The 17,003-nt window shown below is 44.7% G+C and overlaps 1 protein-coding gene across 1 annotated transcript in view; it reads right to left on the reverse strand.

The window, feature by feature from the left end:
* Nucleotides 1-1,620: 1,620 nt before the first annotated feature.
* CCDC69 (coiled-coil domain containing 69) overlaps nucleotides 1,621-17,003 on the reverse strand; it is a 34,645-nt gene continuing 19,262 nt past the window's right edge. Inside the window, exons 4-10 of the mRNA XM_061188986.1 lie at nucleotides 15,718-15,824; nucleotides 15,126-15,213; nucleotides 5,332-5,405; nucleotides 4,321-4,422; nucleotides 3,716-3,835; nucleotides 2,660-2,757; nucleotides 1,621-1,963 (exon numbers count right to left, since the gene is read on the reverse strand). Of these exons, the coding sequence (XP_061044969.1) occupies nucleotides 1,786-1,963; nucleotides 2,660-2,757; nucleotides 3,716-3,835; nucleotides 4,321-4,422; nucleotides 5,332-5,405; nucleotides 15,126-15,213; nucleotides 15,718-15,824 (767 nt within the window). The 3' untranslated portion in view covers nucleotides 1,621-1,785. The remainder of the gene's footprint in view (nucleotides 1,964-2,659; nucleotides 2,758-3,715; nucleotides 3,836-4,320; nucleotides 4,423-5,331; nucleotides 5,406-15,125; nucleotides 15,214-15,717; nucleotides 15,825-17,003) is intronic.

Here is a 17,003-nt window from a genome sequence, read left to right on the forward strand (position 1 = left end):
CCTCAACTCTCTCAATTAGAACGATGTTTGCTAAAGTGCATTCTGCAGCCTGAAGTGCTCAGGTTGGGGGAGAAACTTGGTCAAAGATGTTTAGGAGATGCTGGACACTTTGCTTCCTCCTTGGGAGTTTGCAGTGCATGTTAGCATATTAAAGGCTCTGAGAAATCCTGCAGTTTGCAGAGCTGTTTAACTTGAGTGAACCTAGAGTTTCCCAAATTACTTGGCTACCCATTCTTTTCTTGGTTGTGACCATTAACGTCCAATGAACTAGCCTATCCTAGTCAGGCTTTGGGGAAAGTTACAGGAAGGAGTATGTGTGTGATTCACTCCAGAGCTGTCCCCAAGGCTCCTGGATAACCTGTTTGCCCAGGCTGGAGAAACAGAGTCACATCCGAACCCCTAGAACTAGAAATGGATGAAGCCCAGATCTGGGGGAATGAAGAAGGCAGTCTGGGATGACAGAGGAAACCTCAGTTCCTGTGAGTTGACTTTTCCTACGTGATGATCCGGGGGGCTGGGGGACCCCAGGCAAGGCCCATTGGCTCCTGTGATCTCAGTTTGCTCTCTGCTAAAGCTGGGTAAGAACCTGCTTTGAGGATCTTTTGCAGATCAAGGAGGGCGGTGTGTATGAAAGCATTTAATTAAAATGCTTATACAGGGGCGGGATTGTTACTGTTTCCAGAAGACCCAACACTTCCTGAGAAGAAGCTTGAATCCACAGACAGTCAGGACTGGACAGCCCTGCCGGGGTTAGTTATTCGAGCCACCGCTTTGCACTGACGGGGAGGCTGAGGGCCAGGATCCGTGGGCCTGGGGTCAGGGGTGGTAGAAGGAATTAAGTGGAGAGCAGGAATGAAAGAGAGGACTGGTAAGGGTGGGGGGCAGTCAGAGCAAGGAGGAGAAAGACCAAATCTCAGACATGACCTCCCAGAGCCTGGGGAGGAAGAAAAAGTACGATAAGGTGAAACCTGGATGCCAGATGAGGCCCTAGTCCTGGCTCTGCGGGTCCCACTCCCCACCTTGGTTTCCTCATCAGTACAGGAATGAGTTTCCAGCTTGGCTGTCGAGGGTACTTAGATCCACTAGGTGGCCCCCGTGTCCTGATGGCACTGAGGCTGAGGGACCGGGAGTGCCGGGCAGTGAGCCTTGCCCGGTCCAGGAGGAGCAGCTCTGCCGGTAACCCCTAGACTGACCGGACTCTGGGCCTGGGACCGGTGCCATGCCTGATCCAGTGCCCCCCTCCCAGTCACTCACCCTCCCCAGTTTGATTCACAGCATGTGGCCCCTGTCCTCCCCTGCCCCCCAGCCCCTAGTCTAAACTTCAGACAAGCCTAGAATGGGACACTAGGGCCGTCTGTTCAGTTCCCCAACCGGTTCAGAGGCTGAGAAAAGGCCGGGGTGGGAGTGGGGCTTGTGGGGTGGCTGCGGGAAGTGAGCTGGCTTCAAAACTGACAAGTTACAACCAGGGGTTGTCCCGTCTTGGTCAGATGACCAATGTGGCATGGCTGCCCCTGGGGGAAAGCCTCAGAACTCCCCGATCTGAACAGACAGAAGGGGAGGGAGGAAAGGGCTCCTCTTGCTTGTCCCCCGCGCCAACTTGAGGGGCCTCCGAAGCCCCGTGGGTGAGTCTACGTGGCCCAAGCCCCCAGGGCTGACCGGGCACACATCCTGGCTCCCCATCTCACTCCCACCCTGGTCCCCTCCTAGGGACAAGAGGCCCCTGCTGTTTTCTCTGCCAAGTCCTCGAGAGAGAGCTGTGACCACAGCATCCCGGCGGTCCAGGCCCTATGTGGCGAGGAAGGAGACCTCAGTGGGGGTGAGAGAGGCCAGCGGGAAGGCGGGGGAGGCGTCGGCCCCGAGGACCCGGTACAGCAGCTCCTCCTTCTCCTGCTGGAGCTGCCGGCGTAACTGCGACTCCTTCTCCAGGGCCTCTCGGGCGAGAAGCAGGTCCTCAGAGAGCTGCCTGTGGACACAGACAGAGCCCGGGGTTGCCGGCGGGGAACCGCCCCTCGGGGTCTCCATCGACCGCAGCGACCAGCCCACTTCTCCAGGATCCCTGCCCGGGGGCCCACCGCCCCGTCTGCCTGTCTGCAAAAGGCAACTCCAGCTGTTGACCAAGGAGCGTGGCCCTCACAGGCAGACAGCTCTGGGTTCAGATCTGCTCCACCACTGAGACGCGTAACTCTGGACAAGGTATTCACTCTTGGTGAATTTGTAAAACGGGAATGATAACAGGACTGGCTCTTAGAGTAATTACGAGGTTTAGATGAGATAATGTGTAGTCAGCAAATTACATCTGACACATGATCTTAGTTCTCATTTACTGATCTCTTACAACTGATTCATTCATTCATTTGGCCTCTTGAACCCTAAGCTTCCTGTTCCTCCTTCCTGGATTGGGCTTTCCCATGGAGCCCACTTAGCCAGGATGGAGACAAACAGATATTAATCAGCCCTGTGACTTCTGTTTCCAGGCAGAGCCGGTCCCTTGGGATTTCCCTTTGCTGACCCCCCCAAGCAAAGAGGAGCCGCATTCCCCAGACAGGCCTGGGGCATGGGGCTCACGTCAATCCATTCCCAGGGCCTCTTGGAGACTCTCCCAACTGGAAGTTCACAAAAAAAGCTGTGGGGATGGGAGGAGGGGGGTGGGAGCAGCTACCTGGACACAGCCGTCTGGTTGCGGCCTCGGGCATGGAGGTCCTCGTTCTCCTGCTGCAGGGTGGTGATCTTCTCCTCCAACAGCAGGTTTTTTTCTTTCTGTGACAGATAAGAGCGAGCTCAGAAAGCCACCAACCTCACTCGACACAATGTGTGCTGTCACCTCCCTCTTATCTGTGGTCACTGAAAACACTGATTAACTTGAGACCAAATGTCACATTTCGTGAAGCAATAAGATTACTTGGAACAATACAGCTTGGAACAATACAGCTAAGGCGTGAACACAGGACTGCCAACTTTTCACTTTGCCAGATGAGTATTAAAAAAAGAAGAGAGCCACTACTATTTAAAATCTCCATCAGTTCACAAGAGAAAGAGTATTTTGGTTCTCCAAAAGTCAGAAGTATCTAATGTACAAAAATGTAAGTGTATCTGTTATGCTATTCCACAGAAATGGTTGAAAAAAATTTATAGGGAAGCTCTGAGATGGTCTGATTTAAAATTTAGGTTGTGCGCCACACAAGAGGACAGGGAACTTCTTCCAGGACAACGTAACATAATCTGTTTGGATTCAACCCTAGGTGGGAACCTAGGCCTCCCCTGCCCCCCTAGAAGGCCTCCCTTCTCCTGGAGACAAAGCCACCTGTGTCCCCAATGCCCACCACTGCCCAGGCCTGTCTTTGCTGACTCTGGCTTTCCATATCTGTCTGACTTTTTTTTTTTTCAGCCTTGACTTCTTCCTCAGCCCCTGCCCGACCTGTGACATCTGCCAGCCCCTCCTGATTATCCAGGCTACCTGCCCAGTGTCACCCAAGTGACAGCAACATGAGCGGTCAAGAAAAGTATAGGACCCGGATGACAAGGAGGCACTGTTGGACCCAGACCAGCCGCAGCGGCTCAAGGGCCAGCACAGGTGGCAGGTCACAGCTGGTGTGGACCAGGCTGGGCCCTCCTCAAAGTACCTTCCCTGGGCACACTTGACAGAGGAAATGCCCAGAAAGCAGAAGCATGAGCTGCCCCCCCTACCATCCCCCACCAGCCGCTGCCAGCCACGGACCACTGTCTCCATGAGGATCAGCCGCTTGTCTAGCTCGTGGATTCGCTCGTTCTTCATCTCGATGACAAAGTGTAAGCTCTCCAGCTCCTGCTCCCAGAACTGGCTGGGGCTCCCGTACTCCTAGACAGGAACACAGAGTGATCTCAGCAGACCATCCGGCAGAGGGGGCAGCAGGGCACAGGCTACCTCCCTCCTACCCACTCTGCCCCCAACTCTGACTTTCTCAAGTCACCTCCCTCTCTTGGCCCATGGAAAGTGCTTAATGTGCTTTATCTTACTCTAGTCAGTACTGCATGTTGTGCTCACACCATCACAGATGAGGAAACCGTGGTTCACAGAGGTCAAGTCGCTTGTGCTAAGTGGCAGGTTTGCTCTTTGCACCTAGTTCTGAGTCCAGAGCCTGAGCACTTGACCATCCCATATGCCTCTCTCTGAACTTTACCTTCCCCCTCAGTGACATGGGGACACTGTTTCTTCCAGACCCTTGTGGAGGTAAGAGTGTCAGGTCTGAGCTCTGTCCTTGAAGAGGGACTGGGCTTTCCCGTTGCCCAGACCTGGACCTCCCTGGAGATTGAAGGAGAAGCTGCGGGTGAACTGCTGCCTACCTGGATGTGCTTCTTGTAGTCTTGGCTCAGGATGGACTCCTCTACCCTCTTCATCTTGGCCTGGAAGGCCTCCAGCTGTGCGGTCAGTCTGTCAGTGGTCTCCTGGAGAAGGGCGTGGGATGGAGATGATGAAACCCTGGCCCATAAGTCTGGAGATGGACTTCTCCACCCCACAAGGAGGGGTCAGTATTGGGTTCTTCAGTCTGTTGTTGCTCTACCCAACAATGCAGGCTCTAGCTACTTCAACCACTGCTCGAAACACACAGCCCCACCTCTCCATACTCTTGGGGACGATGTCAGGGTATTCAAGGCCGGTGGTAGTCTGGCATTCAAAATACATGCAAACCAGGCTCAGTGTCCTTGCCCTGTCTCTTCTCTCACTGGTCCCTCTACACGCCTTCTCCTGCAGCCAACATCACATCACTCTTCCAGCTGCCAGGTGCATTCCTGTCTCCATACTGCTTCCCTGCCAAGGATTTCTTCCACCCGAACCTTGCCCATTGCCTTTAGGATAGTGCACCCCCTTACTATGGCTCACAGACTCCCACCATTTGGTCCTTGCCTCCCTCTCTGGCCTCAGCTATCTCCCACTTATACTCTATACCCAGTCATCTTGGACTTGTTTCAGTTCCACAGGTACTCTATATTTTTTCCCTTTCCTCCATGCCTTTAAACACTTTTTTTTTTTTTCCTACCTAAGGCACTTTTCCTTACCCTTCTTCATCTGAAAAATTCTAACCCACCCTCAGATTCCAGCTTAGATCTCACTCCCTCTAGGAAACCCCTGACCAGACAGATTGGGTCGGACACCTCCTTTCCTGCTTCCACAGGTCCCTGTGCATCCACCCATCGCTCTAATCACACTGTGGCACCAGGCCCATGAAGTCTCCAAGATGCTCCCAACGGTCCTTGAAAAACAGGCCAACCCTTATCTCAGACCAAGTCCTCCTGAGCTAATATAATAGTGTGGTGGCCACATCACAGAGACTGACACGGCCCAACCCGTCTCACCTGCAGGGCCGCCTTGGCCTCCTGGAAGGAGTGGGTAAGGGCTTCTTTATCCTGCTCATGGGAGGCCTGGAGGACTGGAGGGAAAGGAGACCACTGTGAGCTCAGATCCCTGACACTTCACCCTAAAGCTGTCCGGCAGGCCCCATGAGCTTCAGAGAGCCCAGGTGACCCCCTGGGATCATGGGGGCCAGGAGTCTGAGAATGCTTTTATTCCTCCTCCTATCTCATGGGCTTGGGTGGGGCTGTACCAGAACTATAGTAGATATTTAATAGAAGCTCATGGAAGGGGAAACAAACGAGATCCTGGGAAGAACTGTGAACCCTACCAGATTGTGGGTGCCACCCATACCTGGCTGAGGGGAAGATCCAAAGATCTGCGGCAGGCTGTTAATCTCAGGCCACAGCATGCTGTGGAAAATGCACAGTGCCAATGTTCTATAAGTTGGGTTAGCCAAATCACAAAATCATTGACTCATTAGTTGTCAAACTATGGCACAGAACTACAGTAAGTACATTAGATTTGGGGCCAGGAAATCTACCTGGTCCTAATTCTGCTTCCTTAAAACTGAGAAACCTGGAGGAGATCACTTGAAATACCTAAAATTCCTGTTGATTCAATTGTGAAATGGGTCAAAATAAGCCTGGCCTAGTTGTCTCTAAGGGGTGAGAAAAGGACATGCAAGGGCTCTCCAGGCTGGTCAGTGCTGTGCAGAGCTGGACTTATCACTCTCCAAATTCACAGAGTTTATTTTTCATCCTGCCTCCTCTACAAAGTTCCTTTTGGAAAATTCCAACCTTGTCTTGGCTGAAAGAAGATAAGAGGGAAATGACTAGTCACTGGGTGGGATGGGAAATAGGACAGACAACAGGAAAGTGTAGTACAGCCAAAGGCCCAGGTATATAAGGGGCCTGTGTCACAGTGGGCAGTGACACAAGGAAAAGAATGTTCAGTAACATAAATGTGATAGAGCTGTCAAAAATAGATAAGATCAGCTATATAAAAACCACAGGCTTAATTTTTATAAATTATGGGCTTAATTAATTGGCCTATCAAGACAGGTTTGTTTCCAGGTAAGATGGAGGAGGCACACTCCATGCAGTCTACTGAATTTAGCTATAAAACCAGGACAGAATGAATGGAACAACTATTTTCAGACTCTGAAAAGTAAATGGTAGCAGGCAGACTGGGCAAGAAGATCAGAATTCAAAGTACCACTCAACCAGTACATTTAATTTAAACAAGACCCAGAATCTGATGTATTCAAACATCCAAAATATCCAGAATGCAATACAAAATTGCTCAGCATACAAATCCAAAATTCCTCAGCTTGCACTTCTAAATACTCAGCATCCAAAAAGTGGGAAAATCTCAATTCTCCTGAGAAAAGACATTCAACAGATGCCAACAGTGAGGTGCCACAGATGTTGGAATTATTAAGGGACTTTAAGGAAGCCGCTATACAAATGCTCTGAAATAAGGGTGAACACTCTTCAAAAGAATGGAAAACTAGAAAGTGTAACCAAACATTAAAACTAGGAGGGAATTTTAGAACAAAAAAAATGAAGTAAAAAACTCACTTGGTGGGCTCAATAGAAGATGACATAAAAAAGAGCTAGTGAACTTTTGAAGATCAATAGAAATTACCCAATCTGAAAGAAAGTGAAAATATATTGGAAAAAAATGGACAGAGCCTCAGGGACCCAAAAGATAATCCCAGATATCTGACATTTGAGTCAAAGACTCAGAAAGGATGCAGCGCAGAAAAACTATAGGAAGGAATGGTTGAATGCTTCCCAAATTTGGCAAAACATAATCCTACAGATTCAAGATGCTCACTGAACATCAAAGTAAACCCAACAAAATCCACACTCAGACATATCATTTTTAAAAACTAATAATCAGCCATAAAAAGAAACGAAACTGAGTTATTTGTAGCAAGGTGGATGGACCTAGAGACTGTCATACAGAGTGAAGTAAGTCAAAAAGAGAAAAACAAATACCGTATGCTAACACACATATGTGGAATCTAAAAAAAAAAAAAAAGGTTATGAAGAGCCTAGGGGCAGGACAGGAATAAAGACTCAGACGTAGACAATGGACTTGAGGAGGGGGAGGGGGAAGGGGAAGGTAGGACAAAGTGAGAGAGTGGCATGGACATATATACACTACCAAATGTAAAATAGATAGCTAGTGGGAAGCAGCCGCATAGCACAGGGAGATCAGCTCAGTACTTTGTGTCCGCCTAGAGGGGTGGAATAGGGAGGGTGGGAGGGAGATGCAAGAGGGAGGAGATATGGGGATGTATGTATATGTATAGCTGATTCACTTTGTTATAAAGCAGAAACTAACACACCATTGTAAAGCAATTATACTACAATAAAGATGTTAAAAAAAAAAACTAATAACAAAAAATCTAGAACAGAAAGAAAAATGGTGCGTTACATAGAGGAAATAAGTTTGAATGAGTTGTGGATTTCTCATTAGAAAGCTTGGAGACTAGAAGGCATAAGAACATTTTAAAACTGCTGAAATAAAAGAACTGTAAATCAAGAATACTATCTTCAGTAAAAATATCCTTCAGGAAAGAAGGTGAAATAAAGACATTCTAGATGAAGAAACACTAAAAATTCATCACCAATAGACCTGCTCTAAAAGAATTGCTCAAGGAAATTCTTTAAATAGAAGGCAAATGGTACCAGAGGGCAACTTGAAACTTCAGGAATTTAGGAAGAACAACAGAACTGGTAAACACCTGGGTAAATGTAATAGACTATTCTTTTTCCTTTGAGCTCTTTAAAATATGATGGTTAAAAGCAAAAATTATAACATTGTCTGACGGGGTATTCAGTGTATGTAGATGTAATACATAAGACTAAGTATAACAAAAAGGGGAGATGATAGAGAGACCTATATGATGATAAGGTTTGTACATTCCACTTGAACTGGTAAGATATTAATTCTAAGTAGACTGTTACGCATATCGTAATTCTTAGAGCAATCACTAATACGTACATACACATACATATATACATACACAAAGAGATATAGTAAAAGAGAATAGGTAAGTTAAAAAGGAATACTAAAAAATGTTCAGATACTCCAAAAGAAAGCAGGGAAGGGAAAATAGAGGATAAAAAAAAACAGAACAAGGGCTTCCCTGGTGGCGCAGTGGTTGATAATCTGCCTGCCAATGCAGGGGGCATGGGTTCGAGCCCTGGTCTGGGAAGATCCCACATGCCGCGGAGCAACTGGGCCCGTGAGCCACAATTGCTGAGCCTGCGCATCTGGAGCCTGTGCTCCGCAACAAGAGAGGCCGCGATAGTGAGAGGCCCGCGCACCGCGATGAGGAGTGGCCCCTGCTTGCCACAACTGGGGAAAGCCCTCGCACAGAAACGAAGACCCAACACAGCCATAAATAAAATAAAAATAAATAAACATAGAACAAAAAACCTGTTTAAAAAAAAAAAAAAGAACAAACAGAAGACAAATACCAAAACGACAGACCTAAATTCAACCATATCAATAACAACATTAAACTGCCTAAACACTCCAAATAAAAGAAACCCCAACTATGTGCTATTGACTTGATATAACACCTACTTTTTTTGTTTGTTTTTGGCCATGCCGTGAGGCTCGCAGGATCTTAGTTCCCCGACCAGGGATCAAACCCATGCCCTCGGCAGTGAAAGAGCAGAGTTGTAACCATTGGACCACCAGGGTCCCTACAAAACCTACGTTAAATATGTCATAGATAGGGTAAAAGTAAGAGTGGAAAAGCAACATTTAAGAATAAGGAAGGGCTTCCCTGGTGGCGCAGTGGTTGAGAATCTGCCTGCCAATGCAGGGGACACGGGTTCGAGCCCTGGTCTGGGAAGATCCCACATGCCGCGGAGCAACTGGGCCCGTGAGCCACAATTACTGAGCCTGCGCGTCTGGAGCCTGTGCTCCGCGACAAGAGAGGCCACGACAGTGAGAGGCCCGCGCACCGCGATGAAGAGTGGCCCCCACTTGCCACAACTGGAGAAAGCCCTCGCACAGAAACGAAGACCCAGCACAGCCATAAATAAATAAATAAAATTAAAAAAAAAAAAAAAAAGAATAAGGAAGATTCTCGGGACTTCCCTGGTGGCGCAGTGGTTAAGAATCCACCTCCCACTGCAGGGGATGTGGGTTCGATCCCTGGTCAGGGAACTAGATCCCACATGCATGCCACAACTAAGGAGCCTGCGAGCTGCAACTAAGGAGCTGGTGAGCCGCAACTAAGGAGCCCTCCTGCTGCGACTAAGACCTGGCACAACCAAAAAATAAATAAAATTAAAAAAAAAAAAAGAATAAGGAAGATTCTCAGGGATGAAGATGTACACTACATCATGATAAAGGGGTCCATTCTCCAGGAAGACATAACAAACCTTAAATATTTATACATGAACAGTCGTTCTTCAAATTACATGAAGCAAAAACTGACAGAACTGAAAGGAGAAACAGACAAATACACAATTACAGTTGAAGATGTCAACACTCCTCAGTATTCGATAGAAAAGGTAGACAGACAGTAAGAATATAGAACTGAACAATACTGTCAATGACTTGTTTTAATTGATTCATTTATAAAATACTCAATACACATTCTTTCCAAGTGCACATGAAACAGTCACAAGATGGACCATATCCTGAATCATAAAAAAAGCTGTAAAATATTATAAAAGAAATGAAATATAAACTGTGTTCTCTGACCATAATGGAATCAAACTGGAAATCAGTAACAAAAAGGGAACTGGAAAATGTCCAAACACTTGGAAGGAAATACACTTCTAAATATTCAGTGAGCCAAAGAGGAAGTCTCAAGGTAATCTCCCTTGAAGATATTTTGAACTGAACAAAAATAAAAATATAAAACATCAATTTGTAGGATGCAGATAATGCAGTGCTGAGGGGGAAATTTATAGCACCAAGTGCTTATGTTAGAAAAGGAGATAGGTCTCAAATCAATAAACTTCTAGTTTAAGAAACTAGAAAAAAGAGCTAACTAGATACAAAGCAAGCAAGCAGGAGGAAGGAAATAAGAAGTCAGGGAGATTGAAAATAGAAAAATAGGAAAAAAAAAATCAATGGAACCGAAAGCTGATTCTTGGAAAGGATTAATAAAATTGATAAACCTCAAGCAAGACTGACAGAGAAAAAAAATTAAATGCACAGATTACCAATTACAGAAACTTAAGAGGGGATAGCATTATAGATACAGAAGATATTTAAAACAATATTAAGGGACCACTATGAACAATTCCTATGCACATAAACTTGACAACTTAGATAAAGAGTACCAATTCCTGAAAAACTACAAACTTCCAAAACTCATCCAAGAAAAAATACATAACCTGGACATTCCTTTATCTATTGAAGTTAAATCTGTACTTAAATACTTTCTGGAAAGGAAATGTCCAAGCCCATCTTTTCTTGTGTTTATCTGCTGTCTGTATATCCTCTTTGGTCAAGTATCTGTTTAAATCTTTAGGTTTCTCTGACAAATTCTACTGAATATTTAAAAATGATATAGTACCAACTCTATACAATCTCTTTTAGAGATAGAAGAGGAAGGGGCATTTCCCAACTCATTCCACGAGGCAAGCTTTACCCTGATACTAAAACCAGACAGATGGTACAAGAAAAAACTACAGACCAGTAGCCCTTATGAACATAGACACAAACATCTTCAGTAAAATATTAGCAAATCAAATTCAGCAATATATAAAAAGACCAAGTGGGGTTTTGTAACACAAGTCCAAAATTTGAAAAATCAGTGCAATCTACCATGTTGACAGTATAAAGAAGAAAAATCACATGATTATATGGATCATAGACCTAAATGTAAAACTTAAAATCATATAACTTTTGGAAGAAAACATAGAAGATCTTTGTTACCTAGAGTTCAGCAAAGAGTTCTTAGATATGACACCAAAAGCATAATTGATAAAAGAAAAAATAACTTGGAATTTATCAAAGTTAAAAGCTTTGCTTTGTGAAAGCCATTAAGAGAATGAAAAAGAAAAACAAAACAAAACCAAAACACCCACACAGACTAGGAGAAAATATTTGCAAATACAGAGAACTTGTATCCAAAATATATAAAGATCTCTCAAAACTCTACAGTAAGAACAAACAAGCTAATTAAAATGGGCAAAGGATTTGAACAGACATTTTACCAAAGAGGTTATACAGACAGCAAATAAACACAAGAAGAGATGTTCAACATGATTAGTCATTACTGAAATGCAAATTACACCCACAGTGAGTCATCACTGCTTATTTATTAGAACAGCAAAAAATAAAAAGTATTGACAAGTGTTGGTGAAAAGGAACAGTGGAACTCATCCATCGCTGATGGGAATGTAAAATGATGGTCCCTTAGGAAAGCAGTTTAGTAATTTCTCATAAAGCTGAACATACATTTATCATATCCATTCCACTCCTAGGTGTTTACCCAAGAAACTTAAGAACACAGAGAGACCTGTACACAAATGTTTAGAAGAGCTCTGTTCATAATTGCCTCAAGTTGGAAACGACCTGTCCCCCCCGGGACAAGGGGATGAGTGAACACTAGATCACAACTCAGCCATGAAAAAGAAGGTACTATTGATACACCCAGCCACTTGGATGACTCTCAAAGGCATCATGATGAGGGAAAGAAGACAATGTTAAAAATTATATTGTATTATTTTGTTTCTCTAACAGTCTCAAAAAGACAAAACCATAGTGGTGGAGGACAGATCAGTGGTTGCCAGGGGTTGGGGTGGGAGAGGATGTGAATACAAATGGGCAGCCTGAGAGGGTGTTTTGGGGGTGATGGAACTGTTCTGTATTGGATTATGGTGATGGTTGTACGAATCTACACATGTGTTAAAGTTTATGAAACTATATCAGAAAGTCAATTTTAATGTATAATAATTAAAAAATAAAAACAAAAATAGAAAATAAAAGACAGCAAGGTTATCAAACATGAAAAACCACCACTAGCCTCTCCCAGTTATACTTCCCCCATGCTGTGCTTTTAGTCATTCATTTAATACACACTTAGGCAGCACCTAATAGGTGCCAAGCAATTTAAAAGTAACTATGAAAGAATTCTGACTGATGGGAAGAACTCAAGACAGGCAGTCCCTTCCCCTCTGGGGTTTTTACAGTAGGAAAATTTTCTTATCAATATATTTACAATGCTAAAATTAATATCAAAGCAATGCTCTGCTTGGAGAAGAAAGTTGTTTTCCCATAATAGCCTTGAGAGGGAGGGAAGGAAGATTTTAGAGATACAGATACTGAAAGGAGATTCAAGGTAGGTTTTAGAGATATAGAAAGTGAACTAAGGTCCAGTGACAGACCCAGTTTCACGGGGTGTATTAGTATTAAAATGCAACCCTTCAAATTCCCAGGGCAAGGCCTTCAATTCTATTTCAAAATTGCGCTAATGTTGCAATATGTTTCAAGATTCTTAAAATTGTTCAGAACTCTGTTCTAGTTATTCCATTTCTGGGACTCTAAGGATATAATGTAAAATGTGGGCACATCTTTACGCAAAACACGTTTAGTGCAGTGTTACTTACAATAGTTAAATCTATATGTCTAGACTCACAGGAAGTAAGGAAAACCATGTATGCAGTGGTCTAGATTTTACATTTTAGTAGCAGAATTACTTGGAAACATGTTTGATACAATGTTAAATAAAAAGAACAAGATATAAAATTTTGCATATAAAATAATCTTAACTGTGTTTTAAAAAAGATAAATAATTCTGGGGGAAAGTCATACAAATACTGATGATTAAAGAAAAATTGGTATAACATTTTCAAGGTCAATTTCAATAGCATCAAAAATCTAGATAACCTTCCCCAAAGAAGCTATACAAATGGCCAGCATGCACATGAAAAGATGCTCAGCAAAATTAGTCATTAGGGAAATGCAAATCAAAACCATGATGAGATACCACTTTGCGCTCACTAGGATGGCAATAATAATAATAATAATAGCAACAACAATGGAAACTAACAAGCGTTGGCAAGGATGTGGTGCAAATGGAACCCTTGTGCATTGCTGTTGGAACTGAAAAGTGGTGCAGCCACTGTGGAAAACAGTTTGGTGGTTTCTCAAAAAGTTAAGCATAGAATTACCATGTGACCCAGCAGTTCTACTCCTAAGCGTACACCCAGGGGAACTGAAAGCAGGTGTTCAAGCAGGTGCTTGTACTGGTGGCACTGGTTCATAGCCCAGGTATCCATCAACTGATGAATGGATAAGAGAGTGTGGGGTGCCCAGGCAATGGAATATTATTCAGCCACAAAAAGGAATGGAGTAATTTTAAAAATGGGGGGAGAAAAAGGAATGGAATGCAAATGCACACTGCGGCATGGATGAGCCTTGGAAATGTTATGCTGGGTGAAGGAAGCCAGATGTAGGGGTTCTATGATTCCATTTACATGAGTGTCCGCAGTGGCAAAGCCATGAGACTCAGAGCAGATTGGTAGTTGCTGGGGGGTTGGAAGGGTGAGGGTGGGGTTTGGGAGTGACTGCTTAGTGGGTATGGGGTTTGCCTTTAGGATGAGAGAGTTCTGGAAGTGGACAGTGGTGATGGTTGCAGGGCACTGTGAATGGAGTAAATGTCACTAATGGTAAATCTTATGTGTATTTTACCAAAATAAAAGATATACGTACATAAACTTTGCCATACCAACCCTACTAGGATGTTATTCTAATGATAAAATCATGAGTGTGGCAAAGATTTTACAAAATGAGGTTCACTGTGTAAGTATCACTGCTATTATAAACAATGGCAAAAGTTTGAAACTGCCGAAATGCCTAACCAAAGGGGCTCAGTTAAATGAACAAGGGTACACACTGGAATGCTATGTAGTTACTAAAACTGTGCTACAGGAGTTTAATGACAAGATGTTAATACAGTTCAAAGTGAAAAAATCAATTTATCTCCTCCCCCCAAAGTGTGTGTGTGTGCATAGATATATATTCTAGGTAAATACACACAAAAGAAGTAAAAGGGATCTATATCAAAGGGGTAGCAGTGATTAGTTCTGGGTGGAATTACACACAATTTTAATTTTCTCAGTAATAAAATAATAAATACTAATAAATACTTGCTAAGTATCTTGTGAACTATCAGGGACTGTTCTAGATTCCTTCATCTACCTATCTATCTATCTACCTAACTAACTATAAATTAAATTGTTTGATTCTCATAAAGACCCTATGAACAAGGGTTAACTAACTTCTTTAAGGTTACACAGCTGGTAAATGGTGAGGCTGGGATTCAAACCCAGAGACCATTTGCAGAGTCTGAGATCCAACCATTATGCTGTAAGATCTTTTTGTTTAATCCATACATTCTAAATTTTCTATGATGAACACATCACATTGTAAAAGGAAAGAAAGTTACTTGAAAAAAATAATCAACCTAACCATAAATTGTAAGAGCCGTCATCATTGTGGGGAAGGAAAACAGATATTTTAAAATTCTCCTATTTGTCAAGGTTTTCCAAATTTCCTGTAATGAATATGAATTGCTTTTAAAATGGAAAGGAAAAACACCTCTCAACTAAGGTAAAACAAAGGATGGGGTCAGATTTTACATGCCTGGAAGGACAAGTCGAAGGACCCTGCAAATTCTAGCCCTGAAGTGACCAACTGCTTACGGACCAGAGGTGGGAGGGAGGGGACAGTGGGAGTCCCGTGTGAGCTCAGCAGGTAGAACAGGAGTCTGTTCCACACCCTCCCAAGTGCATCTTGTCCTTACCTCTCAGGGCCTCCGCATGCTCTGCCTCCAGGACTCTTCGCTGTTCATTCAGTTTCTCTCCAAGCTCTAGTTCCCTCTCCTTCTCCACCTGGGGGCGGAGGGTCCGGAGCAGGATGAGATTGAGTAGGTTCAGGGCAGCCTCGCTTATTCAGTCACCGACACTGGAGCCTTTTGGAGGTTGGTGATCAGAGTCCTACCCGCTGATCTGAGTGATGGGAATGACACGTGCCCAGAGAGGGCACAAGGCCTCCAGGACACAGCAGGTGTGGCTGACTTTGCCCTCTTTAGGGCTTAGAACGGGGCTCCCAGAGATTTACCAGGTGGAAAGGGGTTTTGGAATCTTCTAATCCTGATGCCACTGAAGGCAGGGAGCCCTTTATTATGTTAGTGTTTCCCCACCTTTCATTGCATAGAATGAATATAATGAATTATAGGCCAGCAGTTACAAATATTTGTTCAACAGATAAAGGACTCTCTTCCTGGCAAAACAAGTAAGAGATACTTACACCAACAATGAAACCAAAAGATGGCCTCACTCTGGGAGTTAACATGGTTAGCAGAGCAGGAGGAAAAGAGAGGGGCTGGGACTTACCTTCTGTGCCCATTTCTTCTTGTCCTCTTCGTGCTGCTGGAGAATTCTGGTGACAGACTTCTGGTGCTGCTCGGCCTCCTCAGATGCACAGAGATGGGCAGCTGTGGCTATAGGTGAGGGAGGAAAAAAAAATCACAGAGCAGAGGTTGGGACCAGGCCCAGCAGGGAGGGTGTATGAGGCTCAAGCTAAGGGGTGGGGAGCCTGTCTCCTCCTCAAGAATGGTCTCAGTTGGGGGGAATCAACCTCCAGAGGCAGCCCCTTAAATCTCCCTGGCTTTGGAGACCCTCCTTCATGAAGTGCAGGAGCCAGGGGTCTCATTTTGCCCCTGGGATCTATAGCAGAGCCGGTAACTCACGGGACACGTTCAGCCCATAAAGGTGCTATTTGCTCTACCCCAGGGGTTCCCAACCCCCGGGATCTAATGCCCGATGATCTGAGATGGAGCTGATGTAATAATAATAGAAATAAAGTGCACAATAAAAGTAATGCGCTTGAGTCATCCGGAAACCACCCCCCCCCCACGCCCCAGTCCTTGGAAAAACTGTCTTCCACGAAAATGGTCCCTGGTACCAAAAAGGTTGGGGACCGCTGCTCTACCCAATATCTAAATTAAAAACAAATAGTGGCTGATGCTTAATAACTGGGCAGATTTTACTTAGTACGACAGATTTCCAACTTATCTTGAAAAAGCCAAAGAAGTGGCGGTGTGTGACTTAGTGTCAAGCAGGAGCTGGGCTGAGGGGCAGTTGCCTTCCCCTCCACCCAGGATGTGGCTCTGCCGTTTGCCACTGTCCTTACCTCTCCTCACACAGGACGCGTGTAAGGGGCCACTTGGTCACACACTTTACCTGCTGGGCCCTGTGTCTGAGTGTGTGACCCCTCACCTTCAGCATCCCCCGAAGCGGGGGGCAGAGAGGCTGCTGTGAACAGTGAGGAGACGCAAACAGGAAGTCTACAGGGAAACCCCAAAACAGGCCTGGTGATGCCACTCTGAGTCCAACAGGCTCTGGGTCTCACCTAAGGCAGGGACCCACCCTCTCGGAGCCTCAATTACCCAATACGTTAAATCAGGATAATGATAATACCTACCTCATGGGGCTATTGAGATGATTAAGTCAAAAAACAATGGCGATAAAAATAACAACAGCAGGTAAAGAATAAAGAGAGCTTACCATGCTCAGAAACATGCCCAGCTCTGTTCCAAGTATCTCACAGGTATTACTCACTGAATCTTCACAACCACCCAGAGTGGTGGGCACTATGATTATCCCCATGTCACAGATGA

This window comes from Eubalaena glacialis, chromosome 4, assembly GCF_028564815.1.
Source record: "Eubalaena glacialis isolate mEubGla1 chromosome 4, mEubGla1.1.hap2.+ XY, whole genome shotgun sequence".
Classification (NCBI taxonomy): domain Eukaryota; kingdom Metazoa; phylum Chordata; class Mammalia; order Artiodactyla; family Balaenidae; genus Eubalaena; species Eubalaena glacialis.